Here is a 19,958-nt window from a genome sequence, read left to right on the forward strand (position 1 = left end):
GTCAACCTTTCTATATACCTGATTTTGAGGCAATGGGTCTCGAAACACCTTTGAAGTACGGCAAAATTGAGACTCACATTTGCCACGCTTCGTGAAGCCACTCGATGAAGCAAACATATTTAAGTTTTGACTTATCAATTAAGGTAACGAGCACGCACACATTCTCGTAGTATTTTCTGAGGTTTTACCATTCTGCTAACAAAAACGCAGCGCATTATTTCCGTTAGAAGTCGAGATCATAGCCATTGCTATTTTTAAACGATCATATCCAGTAATAATAAGTGAATGAGATATGGTGCTCATTGGGCTTTTAATTTTTTAGTGTAGGAGAATATAATGCTAAACTTTAGTATTGGCCTGTATTGTCAGGTACAAAAGGACTTGCATAATGATTTTAAATAAAATCATCTTAGAATTTTTTTTAGCCCTAGTCAAAATTGGGCATTTATCGGATACTCTGAATTCTAGATATTTAAAAACTTATCTAAAAAAACTTAAAAATCAAAATGCTCAACTTTTCGTTTAAGGTAGTAGGAAGGATAGGTAAGTATTGATGAAAAATGTGTACCTCATGATTTTACCCCGCCTTGTTCTATTATTGTTCGGAAATATGCCCTTCTTTGCACGCATAACTTTTTCAACGATGCTTGTTATCTTACTTTTCCCATATTTTAAGACCCAAAAATATTGTAGGATGGGTGTGCTGAGCAGAAAATAATATGCATGTAGCTACTGCCGAAGTAAAACAATCCAACAAATTTTTTAATACATTCTGTGGAGATCCAAACTTGTAAATTTGCGAAATGACAAAAGGAATGGTTCTAACACTTCTAATTCATACTTTTTCCAAAAATAACTGCAATGTTTCTTGAAAAACAAAAGTTCATTTCCGTCTGTCAGCGCCAAAAGCCGCTCTGTCAGCCGTGTAAAATTATACAACTTTTAAATCCATTTTATGCCTTTGTAGCAGTAGCTCAGGGTAAAATCAGCAATTTCAGACTTGAAATTCAACCGAAGAATTTTTTGCTTGCATTTATTAGGATTTTTTATTCCGGTGTTTCTCAGAACTATATCATTTTATTACTCGTCATGACCGCGGGGCAAAAGGCTGATGTTAAGCTTGACTTGATTCCGCAGCCCCGTGCACTTCCGTGTATGCAGCGAACATTCATCCGACATTCAAATACCACATTTGTTATTTACATACCATTAAGTTGGCTGTTTCGAAATTATGGTGATGGCCGTATTTATTTTCAGCTTTAATTCACGCACGTATCAGTAACGCCCACTCCGCCACTTATTAGTTTCTTCACAGAGCATTCCAATTGTACAAGTCAGATAACAGCGCAGATCCTGCGAATATCTTTGCGCGATGTTTTAGGATTAATATATGGTAAAATAAAGTTGTTCACGTAGTGCGACACTTTGGAAAAGAACTGTGGAGAGTTCACGGCGTCTCCGCAGATCCGTGGGCCACCGCTCACGACGCCAAATAGGGTCCACGTTCCATTCCTTCGGTGCACCAATGGACCACCACTGTCGCCCTTTAAAATGAGAAACAGAAATATTCTCTTTTAAAGAAGCGCAGAAGCCATATCTATTTTGTGTGTTCTCTTGCATCTTTGGGTAAACATTTTTTTTTTCAACTATTTCACACATCAGCAAAGCTTGTCACCTCGCTGACACGCGCGGATTTGCTAGCGCGTTCTCACGGGAGGAGTCACTCTTTCCCCGAGCTAGCATGCACTCCGGCGTGCCATCCCAAGCCGTATCCTCCCATATTTTTCTACATACGGTCCGGGACGCCGAAATCAGATAATGCCGAACGTCGCAAGCCGTTAAGGAACACGCCGCGAAGATGCGCTGCCACCGCAAGCCACTAGCATCACGGGTTGCGATTGAATTTCTAATGAGCCTAACGGTTCTCCGGCGCATGTGCTTTACACGCACCGAAAACATTGCCTTAAGACATCAGGATGTGAACGGGCAGAGAGAAAAATTGTAGGAGACATTTAAGCTCTGTCTTAAGGGCATGACACGATAGCTTTAGTAGGTCACAGCTAATATATGCACAGTCGTTCATTATTGACTTTACATTTATAGACCCCCGGGAGCCCTCACGCCACTCTTGGCGCAGTGGTACAGCGATAAAGCGATTGCCCCGCGATGGCAGGTGCTCCGAGCGGTGGGCGTTTGTGGCCCACATTCCTCTTCCGGAGCAACCAGTAGTTAATTTAACTGCCACCTGCCACTGCGGCAGGTCGTGAAGACACCACAAGGCCGGCCACGTGACCAAGACGGCGTACCAATCTCTTAGGTTGTTGTATGTGGACCACCTGCCAGCGCCATGCACGCGATTTTTTGCTTACAATGCCTTCATGGGATTATCTGCGTAACTGGGCATTTTACAATATTTCGTTAAAATAAAGGGTGCGGTAATCAGACATGGTTTGCTGACAGATGCTGAGAACTAGCTTGAAAGGACCGGAGCTGCGGATATCTGTGGCCGTTGGGGAGCACATGAAACCATCTTTCATGATGAAGCGACAGAACAGCCTCTGGTCAGGATTTAAAATGACGTAACTGCGACTAAGCGCACCTCTGACTACGTTCTGGGTGCCAAAGGTGAATAATATGTTTTATGCACACACAGAAGTCCTAAACCGATTCCGAAGAAGATTGCTTTGGAGGCGTGGTTCTGTTATCAAAACAAGAGCACAACTAACTAAGCAATGCTCGCTTCTAACAGGTGATGCAGAGCCTGACATCTCGCTGCCCCTAATAATTTGTCCGTAAGCCTTCTAACGAAACTTGCTTAGTGCCGCTTTCTCTGGAAGTCTTGTTAGAGGGAACCTCCCCAAGTTTTTTATCGCCAGTTTAGAGGCTGAACAAGCATCGGCCGGAGAGTAAAGTTCGGTCTTAATATTCCGATGGCGCACTTTTAACTACAAAGAAGCCCTTTATTCGATGCAGAAATTAGCAAATATTTGTGTTTTTAAATGAACTTTTAAGTCACAGGAAAGATAATTGATCCTAATTCAAACATAGAACTCATGACGCATTATATTATGCTGAGGTAATATTGTCACGGGTCGTTCAAACGACGCGGGTCGTGGGGACACTAGAGGACCAGGTCCACAGGAGAGCAGGCGCCAGAGACAGTCCAAGCGGTCGCGGCCGGGCTCACGAGCGATTTCCCACCGAGCCTCTTCCTCTTTGCCGGTGATCGGCTCCCCGCTGGTTGAAGATGACGTTAAGTGGAAAATAACAAATAACACACATGACATTGCTCTCCTCCCGAAAGGCGCATCGTCCCGATGCGCAGAGAAGCAAAATTAACGCTGAAAAACGCGTAAAGCGCGAAAAGTTAGGCCACGTGCTCCCAGCGGTCACAATACGGCTTAAGGCGAGCGACGGGAACAACCTCGGAGGCAGGCGGGCGGCGGGACGCACGCGTTACTATCGGCAGCACTTCATAATTTAACTCGCCTATACGGCGAATCACTTCGTACGGGCCAAAGTATCTTTTGAGCAGCTTTTCGCTAAGGCCACGGCGTCGAATTGGAGTCCACACCCACACGCGATCACCAGGATTGAATTGAACATCCCGATGGCTTTGGTTGTATTGCCGAGCATCGACTTGCTGGCGGGCTTGGATGCGAAGGCGGGCAAGCTGTCGGGCTTCTTCCGCATGTTGGGCGACGAGTTGAGCATCAGCGTGGGTGTAGACGTCAGGCTGGTGGGGCAGCATGGTAGTGACTTCCCTGCCGTGCACCAGGCGGAATGGTGAAAATCCGGTAGTTTCTTGAACCGCGGTGTTATACGCAAAAGTGACGTAAGGTAACACTTCGTCCCAGGTTCGGTGCTCGATGCCTACATACATTGAGAGCATGTCAGCCAAGGTCTTATACGGCGCTCGGTCAGCCCGTTTGTTTGCGGGTGGTATGCGGTAGTTTTGCGGTGAGCGGTATGGCTTAAGCTCAGTATCTGGGAAAGAAGTTGGGACACAAACGCGGCACCACGATCAGTGATTAGGACCTCTGGGGCACCGTGCCGAAGAACAACTGACTCGACGAAAAACTTAGCCACATCCGAAGCCGTTGATGACGGCAGAGCACGTGATTCGGCATACCTCGTAAGGTGGTCCGTCGCAACTGCGATCCAGCGGTTCCCCGATCGCGACTGAGGAAAAGGTACGAGTAGGTCCATACCAATTTGCTGGAACGGACTGAGCGGTGGCGTGATGGGGTGAAGGAGTCCCGCAGGCTTCATGGGTGGGGTCTTGCGCCGTTGACACTCGCGGCAGGTTCTTGTGTAATGGCGAACTTTCTTGTCAAGTTGTGGCCAATAATACTTCGACCGTATTCGCGCGAGCGTTCGACTGAACCCCAGATGTCCTGAGGAGGGGTCATCATGAGACGCTTCCATAATTTCGTCGAGTAGATCAGTGGGCACAACCAAAAGACATGACCTCGGGCTCTCGGCAAAGTTCTTCTTATAAAGGATGTTGTCTCGGATTCATAAATTAGGCAGTACGCGCACAAAAGGACGTGGAACTACGCCTCCTTGACCCTCCAAATGTGAGATCACGGCGCGAAGTTTGGGGTCGAGTCGCTGCCGCGCAGCCATATCTACAGGAATTAGAGTACCTAGGAAGATGTCAAAGTGGTCCGTATCAGTAGGCACAGATTCGACGGGAACGTGGGACAGGCAGTCAGCATCAGTGTGTCGGCGACCAGACCCCGCACCTCCACCAGAATGTCACGGGTCGTTCAAACGACGCGGGTCGTGGGGACACTAGAGGACCAGGTCCACAGGAGAGCAGGCGCCAGAGACAGTCCAAGCGGTCGCGGCCGGGCTCACGAGCGATTTCCCACCGAGCCTCTTCCTCTTTGCCGGTGATCGGCTCCCCGCTGGTTGAAGATGACGTTAAGTGGAAAATAACAAATAACACACATGACAATATGGGAGTGCTTTTTTGTTCACCATTTGCTTGCATGCTCCAATTCCGATTGCTTCAGCACCTTTCGATAGAGAGAGTTCGTGACAAATGCTTTCGCCAGGTCTTTCTGGTGGGCCACCTTGTCCTAATAATTGAAGAACGAGGGGTGGGCAGGATCTGCCAAAAACCGCTCAAAAAGTAGTGGAGAGCACATAGTATATTTCGAAAGCCGCCTTAAATACGAAAATCCCAGATCTGTTCCCTAATTGAAGAAGAAAAGTGTAGCAATAACACCAACGAATATTGTTTGAATATTAGCAAAAATATTCCAAAAAGAGTGAGACGTTAACTGCGGAACTGTGCTTGTTGCCGGTCGAAATAAAAGAGGCCGGGAATTTTATAAACTTAATTACAAGCGACACTTTCTTCGAACATAGGCGCAGCTGAAACTTTTATTTGATACTCATTCTCTATGTAACAGCTAAAATATGTGCTATTGTTATATATTTGTATTGGACCGCTGACCTGCCCCATCGCTTATCGGCCCAAATATCTGTGTAAAAGTTTTCGTTGTTGTAACTAAATACAACCTTTATGAATCTTGAAAAACAGATAGAGGTGCAGGCTTAGCTTCCAAACGAGACAGCGCTGACCTGCACTACGAAAGATCAAACACAGAGTCTATAGATCATCTCTATAACCTTAGTGTGTTGTGCATAAGAAATGACTTTTGATTTATTGTCACAGTAGCTGAGAGGGGTGAGAGCACTATGGCATAGCCCCACACATAGGTAGGGCCGGCCATTTATGTAGGAGGTCAGAAAACATGACCAATTCGGCACGATAACGCAGTTTCGAAAGCCGCTCATACCACTCTTCCGGGTGACGTCGACATAATGCAGTGTCCATCGTTATTGTTGTATTTAAGCAAAATCTAAGAACCTATTTCTATTAGTGTTCGTAGGACATTTAAGATTTAAGATCATACTTATGCAGGTATTAGTACCTACTCGCTACATTCGAGTCCCGCTTCATAGCGCGGCGGCCTACGGCCGGTCAGAACCTTTTGACACGTTATCGTCATCTTTCAAGCCGATGACCATGCAAATCTTAAAATGGCAAGACCGATTGCGGCAAGTTACGTTCAAGACTATCTAGTCCCGATACAAAAGCTAACCTCTACCAGCCCCTTCAACTTCCTTCGCCCCTCACCATCACCATCAGCATGACTACGTCTGCTACAGGACAAAGGCCTGATCCCTGAGCTCCTCTGCCCACTTCATGTATCTCAACGTTACAAAGATCATTTTTCTTTCCATAGCCCGCTGTGCTGTTCTTTATGTAAATTCCACCCTTTTAGCTGGCCTCCACGTTTTTGCCCCATACGTGACTAGAAGTAAGGTACAGAGCTTTGTTATACAGTTTGTTTCTCCTAAGACATTACGCAATTTTTAAAAGTAGGCTTTTTGGATTCGAAGAGGGCTTCTTTTTTTCGGCACAGTATTGTTAGCCTTGTAGTGCATCAGAATACAGCTAACAGTTGCTAAATAGCAGACTGTAGAACTAATATTGAATGCTTAACTATTTAACTATTACTGTCCGGCTCCAGAAATAATTAGCATGTAACCCACCGTAACAAATATTGTTAGCAATTTTTAGAATTTCGAAAACGCGGTTACCAAATTTTGGCTACATCGCGCCAAAATACGCGCGCTTACGAGAAGCTTGTAGGGAAAGCAACATCTCCTTCCTAACTCCTCAAAATAGCTCAAATTTGTGCGGCCACAGAGCCGAGGGTAAGCGCGTTTTAGAAATTCAAAAAACTGATATGGATGTTTTTTACGCTGGGCTACACGCCTCTAAATAATTAAGGAGCCTAAAAGTAATAGTTAAAAAGTTAAATAATCAGTATCAGTTAGTCAGCCTGCCAGTTAAGACATCTAAGCTGTATATTGATATACGACACAGCTGGCAATAGAATGAGGAAACAATCCTACTTCTAACTCAAACAGCCTATTTTTAAAAATTGTGTAAATTCATAGGTAAAACACGTAGTATATTGCTCTCTTCACTTACAGACGACGTTAAATAAACATTATCTGCCGTGCTTTCTACAATTTGCCTTTCACAGCATGGACCCTGCCAAAGGTGACTGGCGCATTACGAAATTGGTGGTTTTAGCTTTTTTCTTTGGGAAGGAATAAGCGCAGTAACTGTCTCACTACTCGTTGGACACCTAAGCTGCGCTGTAAAAGAAGGGAGGAAGGTGGTACTGAAAGTAGATGGTTTCTTTTGTGGTTTATATGGGTCTAATGTCTCAAAGCGACTCAGGCTATGAGAGACGCCGTAGTGAAGGGCTCCAGAAATTTCGACCACCTGGGGTTCTTTAATGTGCACAGACATCGCACAGCGCACGGACCACTAGAATTTCGCTTCCATTGAAATTCAACTGCCACGGCCGGAATCGAACACGCGTCTTTCGGGTCAGCAGCCGAGCGCCATAATCACTGAGCCACCGCGGCGGCGGAGTGAAAGAAAAAAACAAGAAAGGGGTGCCGTAGTGGAGAGCTCCGGAATAATTTCGACCACTTGGGGATATTTAACGTGCACTGATATCGCACAGCAAACGGGCGCCTTTCGCGTTTCGCCTGCGTCGAAACGGGGCCGCCGCGGACGGGTTAGATCCCGGGTACTACGGGTCAGAAGCCCAGCTAAAGCTGAGCCGCCGCCGTGGTTTTAAGAAATGTCGCACTAGGGTCATTTGGCTTTGGTCTAAGTGGTTAGCACTTTGATTCATCTTGCGTGGCGCGCTTCCACGACATGGTCGCGGCCCCACAGGGCGCATGCCTACCAATATTTAACCATTATTTCGATACAGTCTGTCATCAAATGCACTAATTAATACTTTCTAGCTTTCTTTTTACTGGTGGCAGCTTTAAAGTTCAATAGAAGGTCCGGCAAAATCGTTTTAACTGTGAGCGATTTCGTACCAAGGTTTGAATTATGGGGCTTTAATGTCCTGAAGCGACTCAGGCTATCAGGGGCGCCGTAGTGAAGGTGTCTGGAAATTTCCACCACATAGGCTTCTTTAACGTGCACTGACAACGCACAGTACATGGTCCTCCAGAATTTTGCCTTGACAGAAATTCGGCCGCCGCGGCAGGGATTGAAACCGCGTCTTTCGTGTTAGCAGCCCAGCGCCATATCTACAGCGCTACGGCGGTGGCTCAGTGGTTACGGTTTGACAAAGGCGCGCCACAGAAAGTAATTCTTGGATGCGAGGTGCAAGACGCTTAGGACAGAGATTTGAAAGGCCGCGCCAGAGTGGATGAACAAGGATTGCTAGGATAGAAAAATTAGGAGTTTGTCCCTCAGCCGCCTCAAGTGACCAGCTGGGTATGGTGACGTGACGTTCTTTGCCGTGCACGCCATGCCCCGCTTCCGTGTCCACGTTCCTCGCTGCCGCCGGCGCAAGGACAACGCGCCACCGCAGTTACTTCATTGGATCTACTTGGAATTGCAAGAACTTGCCGTATTAAAAGATGACACTTTTTAACATCTCAATTCGTATTGCACCATAACGAGGGTATGCGCTCAGTGATAGGATTACTCAACTGCTACATGGTTACGTGCATACAATGCTACAAAACTGTTAGCAATGTACGAGTGATCCTTTTGGCTTGCTAGGAGGCTACCAAGATATTACTGCTGTCTTTGTAAACCGGCAAAATTTTTCATTTCTATGGATTTCTGCAGTTCAGAACACGGTCAGCGCAGCTGTTGGCCGAAAGAGCAAATTGCCTGAATTGATAGAAACCTTACGTCAACACAAGCAAGCGACCGTTGCTTCTTTGAACATGATGACCAGGTGGTTATCTGGGGAACCACTTCACAAAATTCTCCGAACGGAACAGATTATATAGGAAAGGCTAAGCAACCTTAATGCTCGAAGGATTGCAGAAAATGAGATAATTTGAACGCAGCAACTTTCATTTTCTGTAGATAAAACTAAAAGCCCCACAAGGCGCAATGGGCTTTCAGGATTTCGAAAGCGCATCTGGCTGAATGCTAGAGACATTAAGGCTGCCTAGTGAATTTAGAATACATGTACATAATGCCTTCATAAGAAGACGCGGCTAATGTGCCGCAGTTTATTTCGTTAAGTTTTGTAACGTGTAAAGAACTCACGAAACATGAAGATCCAAAAGTATGACTTGTGCACATAACCTCTGGGCTGAGGTATGGACAGTGGGTCCTAGGAAGCTCTTTAGTCATGGCTTGCTTGAGTTCCGCAGACTTAAGGACTTTTTTTGTTCCTGCGGTTCAAAAATGAGAACACATCGAGGGCCATCTGTTTATTTCTCTGCACCTTTTACTCATTCAAAAGAATTAAATACTATACACATGGCTCCAAACGTTCCGGCAGTCTCAAGCTCAGGTGCATGCAAAAAATGGAAGTCAAAAGCAATCATAGTTAGCTTCTTGGAGTTGTGTGCATCTAAACATTTCAGGCCGCTGCCTTTCAATATAAATAACTTGTCGTGTGAGCACAACGTTATAGTTCGTAATCACCATCAGCTACGGTTATCATTTTATACAGCGTATTCTTACAATTTGTTAGAAACAAGCCGGGTCGCCTCTTCTCTCTGAAATAGTGCCTTTGTCATTGTAAACAACATTCAGATATGAAAAGTATAAAGCATATTTTTTGCCTTTTTATACGCTCTGAGCTATAAATATGAAATGACACGGCTTGCGGTGGAAGAACGATGGCACATAGTAAATGTAGTTCACAACAAGGTGGAATGTGTGTCATAGGATGTCTTCTATTATTGCAGTGAAAACACTCAGGTATATTCGAGATGGCAGTGTGGTCTTACTTTTTGTCGAACCCCACCCGGTAACATAAAACTTGGATCCTATTGGCAATTCCTCTCTATGCTTGGGCAGACACACCGGAGATATGGTTTGCGTGAAGGTCACATTCTCTCGAAGTTTGATGATCGCAATGTCTGGCGAGAACGCCTGAAGTCAGAAAAAGAGAAAATATTGAAAATTTTCAATTCAAATGCCACACAATATAAGTATTCATTGTCCACATTAAGCTAATACAAAGACACTGAAATAAGTAAAGCTGTTTACTTAAGTCGCACCTAAGTCTACTACAGATTAGTATTTCAGCCATAGGAGATGCAAACGTGTCCTTAGGTTCTTTAGGGACGCTAGACAAACCAAAAGTTTATCTCAACCGAAATGCGCCTCTCTAATTCGGCATCAAAAAAAAACAGCCCCTTGCAGGCTTCTCCACCTCTAGCATCAAACCAGATATATGGCTATCGTGTTCAATGGGGCCCTTACATGGGGAGAGAACCACATCTTGTTGGTGTGTTGGAAGAAAAACATCTTGTGTGTGCGTTGGTGTGAGCTGGGTGAAGTGGGCACGGCAGGAGCATCAAACCAGATACGTGGCTATCGTGCAGAATGGGGCCATTACATGCTTACATGGGGAAATAAAAACATCTTGTTGGTGTGTTGGTGTGAGCTGGGTGAGGTTCGCATGGCAGAGGTTTGGTTGCACAAAACACAATACCTACAATGCTTCTCGGGTAGATAGTTGTATCCCTCATGATGCTTTACTGTTTTCAACTGTCTTGAGGGTAAACTTGGACATTGCATAGGTCGAATAAAATATTATGATATCTCAGTCAGAAGAATGCTTGAGTGAACGAATAATGCGCCTGGGCGGTAAGCGGCTTTTTGATTGTTTAATTTCTTTTCGCCTGTGTGGGATACTTCGGATGAAGCACAATAATTACACTTCTAGAACCGTGTTTGCGGCAGCGTAGCGCGGATAGCATCTTGATACACACGTCTGTTTAATTTGCATTCCTTCCCTTGTGCTACACAAAATATATTCTATTCACAAAATTGAAAATTTGGTTCCGTATATTCGTTTGATATCCAAGGGAGGCAGCCCAGAAAAGAGACATTCTAAAAAGAACACGATACTACATACTAACCATCCGCCATTGAATTTAGCGTCGGCTAATATAGAAAGGCATTGCTGACGCCGCGAATAAAAGATGCAACGAAAACAAAAAATTCACACACAAACGCCAAAACATTAAATAAAGAGGTGTGGGTAATTACAGGCGGTGATCACTGAATGCCTAGGTAACTTTACCTTGTTCACGTGCGTGATTCCGCAGGGATCTTTCAGTGATGCTTTGGGCTGTTCGAAAAACAATAACTCGCAGTCAATGGCTCTCCACCTTGTTTGCTACTTTTCGTTCGTTTTCTGTCAGTAAACAACACTTTCATCAACACTCTCGCCGCGATGCACCTTTTAGGGTACGATAGAGAACCAAAGTAAGAGACCCCCCCACCGCCCTCTCTTTTTGCAAAGTTTGCCGCTCTGCATCTAGGCGCTACTTGACGAACCACTCGTGGTGTCGAGACCTGCGCACTGCGCCGTTCTCAATTGATGACTCCATTCAGAGTGGCAAGCTTGGGAACACAAGGAGCGAAGAGGTCTCTTTTTTTTTTTGCTTACGACAGTGCAAGAGCGTCTTTTAATTGGGCGCGCGTTTCGGTCATGATCGATACTTTCTTTTTTTTTCAGTTCTTACAATTTTTGGGTTGAAGCGTGGATGAGTGCACACTTCTTCCACCTTGTAGACCGCTTCTGTATCATCCGTGGCACGACGCATGTGCGAACCAAGGTGTACCCTCACGTTCTTGGGTGTCGTAGACCTAGAGAGAGAGCGAGAGAGAGACGTTGTTTGCTGAGAAAGGCAGAGAGGTGTCTCCCAGAGTGAGGTATTTCTCTCTGTTCACTCCGGAAGGGCAGGAGAGCACTGCGAATAGATTTGACTGTTAAATGTGCAGAAAAATTTGAATTGCAGGCTCGTCAAACACATCAACGGCGCAGAATGGCTGCTTGAGTTGGAGTCTGCCAGGCGGGGTATGCGAATGAGCTCCTGAACCGCTTGCAAATAGTGATTATGGCTCCGGGTCAGGGTCCAATATAATGACCGCAATTTCTGGACAGCAATTAATTGTGAGGTAACTGCGAAATATTATAAGATACTGTTATGGAAATTATGAAACCTGCGGTTCACACTTCAGATGCGCAGCAAAAACGTTCATTTAAATTTTGTCAGTCACTCGCATCGAGTAGCTAAGAGTGCGATAGAGAAGTAATGTAGAACTTTTTGACGTTAGCAGAGAGATCTATAGCTACCAAATCGACGCTTGCCGAGGCGAGATCCACGAATATATATTGATTATTGCAGTGGAATATTACGACGTATCAAAACTGCGCTGAGAAGTATACTCCCTTTGAAAAACGCTCTCGTGGAGTATTTTCGGGTATTCAGGTCTTCCGACCATGTGCGGCGGTACCAGGGAAAACCAGCTCTTCACGCGCGCAGTAGCAGCAAACGGCAGTGATGTGATTTCATGCTCCAGGGATACCAGGAAGATCGCCGCTTGCATAATGAGCACGTCCATTATGAAGAAGTGTCATAGTCATCGCCATCACCAGCCTAAGTACTTGCACTGCAGTCCTCTCTGATATCACTCCAATAACGTATTCCACTGTAACCTTATCCCCGTAAATTATGTATAACCTAGTGCGCCCATTAGACTCTCCATCACTCTCTGCCATGATTACCTTCTCTACTCAAAAGCTGCCCACCCTATTGGCGCTTTTGCATGTTGCCTGCCTCGAAGTATTGGCGCTGGAGCGGCGATTTGATTTGTTGTCAACAGCAGAAAAATTTGCGAACTGTGTGACCACGGCTGGTAATCAGAGAAAGTATTCAGCGCGTGAAATTCACGCCCAGTCAAGGAGGAGGAGGAGGAGGAACAAGAGGAAAGGCAGAGAAGTTAACCGGAACAATAATCGGTTTGCTACCCTGCGTGGGGAGAAGGGAGTGAAGGGATAAAAAAGAATGAGAAAAGAGAGTGATCAAAAATTGAAGTCACATGGAAAGTTAGCGTTCGTTAAGTTACAGCCTATCATGCAGGCCAGGAGTTCGCATGAAGCGGAGCAGTGCTTTGGAGGCCTTCACCGCCGACGATCGCCGCAAGAAGCCCGAATACAGGAAGACTGTGGCAGCTGGCTTGTAAGCAGGGCGAAGAGACACGCGCAGCTGATGCGGGCAGCTTTTCCTTCAGCATAAGTTAGCCTTTTCAGGATCCGCCAGTGTGAAAGCATCAATCTTTTTTCTTCTCAAGATACTGCAGCTTCACTACGTTCAGAATAGACAACCTTCGAAAAGCTCCCTTGAAAAAGGTATCGCTCTTTGTCAGATGTATCCAATAGGAGAGGAGGAGCTGAACAAGACCACATGCTCTTAATGAGGGTTCGCCAAAGCCAGCAAAACATTTCCACGTATCAAGATCAAATCCAAGTTATGTTCAGGCAATTTACAGACGCGCAGGTAACAAAATTACTACCTCATTACCTATCTACCCAACTCTCTACCTACGAGTTGCAACGCTATTAGTTCTAGTAAGGATATTAACGTGCACCTCCACGCAATTTTCGGCACGGTAAAAACCTTAATAATGTCGGTCATAAATCGCTCTTAAACAAACCATCATGTGTGACACAAAAACGAATAATATTTGGCGGCGAAATGTTCACTAACCCCCTGTTCTTCAAATCTACTAACGGCTAGAAGTACTGCACGTCCCCGGTAACATCCGAAATGCCGTATTGTTTTATGAACGCGTTATTCTGAGCATACGTTAATGACCGCCCATAGTAATCTATCTTCCATCGTTCGGTTGTTGCTGACGACTGCAGCATTTGTCAGATCATCAATAATAGCAGGTGCGTATACCATCTAGTGCGACTTAAAATCTTAGAAAATTGTTGCGCTAACTGGTTAATATGTAAAAACCCTTTTAAGAGGATTTTAATGTCACATCATCACCGTCAGTAACAATCCATCATGAACAGTATCGTATCCGGCACCACCATATAACACGCATCTTCGTAATAATACTTAGGAATGAGCCTAATACATAATCTCTCTTGAGCTAACATGTTGAATATGAGAAAGGCATCTAGGTGTGTCCATGACTATTTATAATGAAACCTGAGTCTTGATATTCTTCTGTAAAATTCGCCACGCATTCAACTTAAGTACCACCAAAACTCGAATATGCATTGTCTATATGGGAGTCCCGTCAAGGCAATATTAAAAAACCCTGCCCTGCATTCAAAAGCGTGCGGTAAGATTTATATACAAGGTGCTCTAGCACACGCGAAGTGCCGACGTCGTTAGTTGAGGTCCCACTTGTTACATTTGGTGTTTTTTTCTGATTTCTAATCAATCAACCACCAACCAAAACCCAAAATAGAATAAAACATCCTCCCTTGTTTTTGTTTTTGTTTCAGTGATTTTTAGCTTCTTTCACACGCAGTAATTGCGTGTTCATAGAACGATGCAGAAAAAGTGACCAGTCGACTTGCCTCAAACAGTGTGCCGCGGTCACGACATATCTTTCGTTGATGAGCGCACCTCCGCAGAAGTGGAGGTAGCTGTGAGTGTAGATGCCCGCTTGCCATGGCCAGCTGCCGGGTACAGCAGTTGTGCCCCCGTAGATACGGTCATGTGGGTCAAGCTGCGGCGCTATCTGAGGCACTCCACACTCGGCTGGGCAACAGAACGAAAGCATGAGTACGGGTGATACCTTCGCACCTGCTTGTGCTATGCGAGATGAATCAATGCGATACGCACGTGTTTTACATCAAAGTGCGATGGAACATCGCATTAAACTAGCAATATCTCTATTGCCTAGGGCTGTAGTCCCGCACCCCCCCCCCCCCCCACCCCCATGAGCCTAGATGACAAAAAAATTCACAGCAGTGTGGCAGACGACACAAACGAAGACCAACGTTTGACTACCTACCCTGGTGTTAGTAGAAAGAGCATGGCAGAATGTGATGAGAAAGCTAGGGGACGAACGCATATCTTTTGAAGTATGGAATAAAACTGGTTCAGGGTAGTGAGGATGCAAAGGTAGCGATATTCTTGTTAACAACCAGAGAAATACCTTGAACGGGGCAGGAGTTGAGAGCTGCACGGTTGATAATGGGTGTGCGGAATTGTGGATTGATGGGAAGGAAGGTGTCTATTTAATCTATCATGTTGTTGACGATGCCACAAAACAAAGGGTCGGAATGCAGACGAATCCGCTTCGCTCTTTCAAAATGCGACCACGCTAGGCAGACGCGACACCACCATCGTGGGTGATCGGACGACATATCTGCAGACCACGACACGCACTGCCTTAAAACACTAGCCAAAATACTACGGACGGTGATACCACCAACCGTATATCGTCTAAGTCTGAGTTACGTAGCCTCACACGTTCGTGCCATCTGCGCCGAAAAACCTGATTGGCGGAGGTTTTGAAGAGGAGTCCTGAGTGCCAACCTGCCGAACTTTTCGAAGACATCACGGTGACGCAATTTTTAGGATTAATAAGCTGAGCCTTCATGTTTCTCAGTGGAGTTTAGAATGAATAAAAAACCGACAATCGTCTCTTGTCAACACTTTATAGATCTTCATATTCTATTCGAAGGAGGCCTCCCTCAACGACAAGTAAGCCTAATGAGCAAACTTAGTTCGTGTACGCCGGCACTTCTGGAAGGGCAATTAAATAATTTTAATGAGTAAAAGTGGTGCCCGACAGTAACCTCCGAAATGGGTCTTTATATACGACGACTGCGTACGTCTCATACGCGCACGTTACAGGCGCAAAATACCGATGCTATTCACTGTCGACTAGGCGGCTGTTCAGCGTTGGTGAAAATCTAGCCGATAGAAATCACCGACTTAGCTTACGACTAACCACTTGATCAACGCTAATAATTTCAAAAGGTTGCCGTTAATAATTTTAAAGGCAAATAACAACTGGTAGTTTCGCCGGATACAACCTAGGAACGGGAAGAGGCGTTGTAGAAACGAGGCTATCACGCATTTTTTAGAGGGCGATCATATTAAGTTACGCTTCTTGTAGTGTTATCAACATGCGTGAGTTGATAAATATGCTGTCAGATAAAAGAGCCAGGCAATATTAATGTTAAGCATGATGTATTTTGTCTGATAAGTCAAGCAGAAAACAAGTGACGTCTTCAAGCACAAGGGATGGCTTCCTGTGCGCAGCTATGTGAGCCATTATTCGAGCTTACGGGCTGTAGCCGCCAAACGGCCGCTCTTGAAGGAATTTCGCGTTTGCTGAGCGTTTGCAGAGTGCATAATTTTGTTGAAATCCTAAATGTAAATATTTATTTACCTAAAACGCTAGCTATTATAAAAAGCAACTGCGCACAGCAGAAGCAGATATCTGCAGTAGAAGCTACAACATAAACACAAGCGGGAAAAAACATAGTTGGGTGGCGGGCCCAACGAAGCAAGGACGGCGATGGCTGTTGGTCGGTGCGGCCGATGAGGCGTTGTGTCGTTATAGTATGACACAGCATCGACCGTCGGTCACACGATCAATTCCCTGTCACGAGGTCTGTACAAAGGAGCAAGTTTTTCTTCCTCCACCTTGGCTATCCTATGATCGCTACTTTGTGTTTCCTGGCTGAACCACGGACACACCAAACAGATTATTCACCTCACGCCGTGCCACTGAAATGCGCCTTCGGTGCTTCAGTGGCGGTCATTATAATTATGCATGTAAATATCGCAGCACTGGCGTCGTATTTATCATTTCAAGTTTGTCCGTTATGTGTGCGGCGCGGATCGACTGTTTAGAAATTGTTTCACCGGCTAGCGCAAAAATATCATGTACGCGCAGATTTTTCGATCTAAAGACAGGTCACGGTGAAGGTTCTGTGCTGTATGAAAAGCAGCATATAAATGAACTAACTTGTGTCGCCAAGCTTAGCTATGCGAAACTCTGGACATCACTGCTCTAAACAGAAATATCATAACTAAAGTATCTCTCTAAGTTTAAACGGTCGACGCTACGAAGGACCTTTCCCAACATTGAGTTCAGCATTGCGCGATTGTACGAGTTTTGTACTGTGTCAGCGAAATGCATGTGCAGTACAACCTCACCTCCGCCGCTGAGCACTTCGACGTAGCATAAAATTCTGGTTACTGACTACTGCATCGTCAGCGTAGTGACCCCAAAAAGCTGGATGAAATCGCCGGCAAGGCCATCCCGTTTGAATAGAGGCAAAATGCAAACCCTCCTTGAGCTGTTCTAAGTCGGAGCGCCTTAAGAACCCACCGGTGATCTAAATTTTCTAGGGCCCTCCACTAAGACACGTGTTCCTCCTTGCACTCCCTCCCTCACCCCTTTCCTTAATTCGTGATTGAGGCTTTCACTTCTAACTGTGCCAGCACCGGCGTCTTTCATTTCCTCAAAATCAAAGTTACTTTTGACCATTGAAAACTATTGACATATCAAACATAACTGACAATTTCCTCGCCTTTCCTCCGATCAAATTGTTTTACTGATTCTTTTTCATGTGTCTCCCCATTCCAATTCCCGTATTATGTGACGCGAACACAAGCGCATCCATTGAGCTTCCACGGCTGTAGCGGCTATCATGAAACAAACGCTTGTTGCATCTTTCAGCCTTTTGATATAAATCACCTTTAGATATAAATCAGCCTTTAGATATAAATAACGCAGACATAGACGAAGCCTGGAGTACCGAAGGAGAAGGACAGAAAACAAAATATCGCGCAACCGGTGAACGGGTCAGTGTCCCATGTCGGTGACGTAAGGAAGCAGCACGACGCTTTTTGGCTGTGATCCAGCATGTGGGTGATCTGGGTAACGCGCAAAGATACATTCCAATAAAAAAAATAAAGCAGGCGTTGTAACGACAGCGAGTTAGCGTCAGGAGGTCATCAAGTGTTGAGAAAAATATACACGGGATACTTTGTAACATCAAAATCATCATGACGCCAGCTCCACGTTGATGTGTGCACCTGTCGGATCGTTTGGAATGTGCAGACTGTCAAGACGCCTACTACAGCCCTCCGAAAGTGTCCTAAAAGACTAAGCGATCGCACTTAAGGCAGATGAAAGCAGTAAGTGCAAAAACGACACATAAAGACATTTCAGAATTGGTGGTTTTAATGGTAGACAGAAGTACGTTGAACATTTAGACCCAGCTTCCCAAGTGTGGGTCAAAACTCCTATACTTCTCATTGTGGTGACTAAGAACAGCGACAACTGCCCGCCTGCTGTCCCTTACTCTATCCTCTTTCAGCGAAACCTGCGTTAACTGTACAGTGATGAGACATTACCCAGAATGTTTATATTTCTGTCTTACAGGTGCTGTACGCCTCAAAGCCATAGCAAGAAGCTTCCCTTTGATCTGCACAACATAAGACGATTTGCATCAAATTACGCCGACATCGGCCGGGAAGACGCTTGCCACAAATAAAGTGCCCCCTGCAGGTATCCTTCAGAATGCTCAGCAACAACCCTCCTTAAACGTTCCATATATAAGCCACTCTTATGGGATTATGGGAATATATAGTTCATAAGATGTGAAAAATATATAAAAAATCCGTATTTATAGCCTGTGTGGAGAACATAAGTATTTTACCCATTTGCATACGATTCCTATGCAGTGTACATAATGCCATTGAGGTCTGTAAGGTTCAGTACCTGCTTCCATACAGTTCGTATCGACAGCCATACGCCCCATACTGACTCCATAAAATTTCTTAATGAAACGTAAGAAATTATGGAACTCCTCATGTTTATGGGAAATTTCGAATTCTAATTAACTAACAGGACATTAGCAACGCCAACAGAATTGATAGACGAAATTGATAGTCCTCTATTGTAAAATATTGAGTTCCAGAAAAAGCGGCACTCAGGGGTGAACACAGAAGCAACACAAAATGCGCCAGCCTCTTCGTTCTCCAAAGGGTGTCCCTGTTTGTATCCGCATTGTTTGACCTTGAAGAAGTGTGCACTATGTGATTAAAGATAAAGGAAGCGTACCATTCTGCTGAGCGAAGGCCACACAGAAGACAGAGAGAAGCGCAGTCAGTTTTTCCATCATCAATAGAGCCACTGGCGTTTCCACGCCTCGACGGTCGAACAAGTTTGCGCACCTGTTTCACGAACTCCTGATTCATGGAAATCCCCAGGTCATTTCCCACTTGCATATATTTTGCTCTGTGGGAGGCGGATCCGATTGTTTTATACCGTCCGGCCAAGTCATAGTTTGCGTCGTAGATTACGCGTACGGGACGCCGCTATCGCTTGGAGCCGATAACGCCCGCATTGTTTCGCCCTATTCAACATTTTCCTATACAGTGCGAAAACTGCCGGCTCATTTAGCGTAAGGCTCTTCTATTTTTAGGGCGAACGCTTATACTGGCTCACACTCGCGCCCATGACTGTGTCAGTTCGTCCGTCCGTTACATCTGAAGTAAAAGTCATAACTAGTCATTAACAGTCGCTAGTCAAGACTACCAGACATTAACCAAAAAACAAGAAATTTTGTGCACGGTGAGAATTGAACCACCATACTTCATTCCATAGCCGAGCGTGCTAACCACTATGGTACGCCGACTCTTGATTCTTTATTCCATAGAAATAGTGCCAAAAAGAAAAATCTAAGCATGCTTACGCCACAAAACACGAGGCCGCCATACCCCTGCATGACCCCATCTTCCAAAACATTAAAAGTCTGGGCGGCACACACATGCATCCAGACAGGAGAGCTAGCTAGGCGGCTCTTACAGGATAGCATATACTCACCGCTCCAAAGCGCTTTGCTCACGAAACAAAGATTTCGACGACCGTGGTGATTCGTCATGGCAGTCCATCATGCGGCTCTTCCAGAGACTCAATAGCCCTAGCAACATAAATAGGTCATATGGCACAACACAGTTTTTCTCCACAGGCGAAAAACGGATACCGTAATGTGTGATGTCAATGTCCTTCTTATTTCTTCGTTGTAATACGTCCCAGAACAGCACACTATCAATGCGCAAAAATAAAACAA

At 45.2% G+C, this 19,958-nt stretch overlaps 1 protein-coding gene across 2 annotated transcripts; it reads right to left on the reverse strand.

Moving 5' to 3' along the window:
* Window positions 1-740: 740 nt before the first annotated feature.
* On the reverse strand, window positions 741-19,484 carry LOC149361762 (chymotrypsinogen A-like). Of its 2 annotated transcripts, XM_089572797.1 has the most exons (7): window positions 18,947-19,484; window positions 14,430-14,613; window positions 11,572-11,695; window positions 11,127-11,174; window positions 9,823-9,967; window positions 9,131-9,258; window positions 741-1,544 (listed from the first exon to the last, which is right to left on the reverse strand). In XM_089572797.1, the coding sequence occupies exons 1-7, from the start codon at window positions 19,005-19,007 to the stop codon at window positions 1,335-1,337; spliced, it is 900 nt and encodes a 299-aa protein (XP_089428923.1). In that variant the 5' UTR covers window positions 19,008-19,484; the 3' UTR covers window positions 741-1,334. The 2 variants fall into 2 exon arrangements, with proteins under 2 accessions (XP_089428923.1, XP_089428924.1); XM_089572798.1 differs by lacking the exon at window positions 11,127-11,174 and having other exon boundaries at window positions 18,947-19,115.
* Between the last annotated feature and the right edge of the window lie 474 nt (window positions 19,485-19,958).

The sequence above is a fragment of the Amblyomma mixtum genome, chromosome 2 (assembly GCF_055824585.1).
Source record: "Amblyomma mixtum isolate Tamu chromosome 2, ASM5582458v1, whole genome shotgun sequence".
NCBI classification, from domain to species: Eukaryota; Metazoa; Arthropoda; class Arachnida; order Ixodida; family Ixodidae; genus Amblyomma; species Amblyomma mixtum.

What these genes read in the sequence shown, in the direction of transcription:
- LOC149361762 (XM_089572797.1), bottom strand. Translation starts at nt 19,007, where the DNA reads ATGATGGAAAAACTGACTGCGCTTCTCTCTGTCTTCTGTGTGGCCTTC. An exon ending in CACGCTTCAACCCAAAAATT is followed by an intron (nt 11,175 to 11,571) that starts GTAAGAACTGAA and finishes TTTTTCGAACAG; the next exon opens with CCCAAAGCATCACTGAAAGA. An exon ending in GAATCACGCACGTGAACAAG is followed by an intron (nt 9,968 to 11,126) that starts GTAAAGTTACCT and finishes TTCTGACTTCAG; the next exon opens with GCGTTCTCGCCAGACATTGC.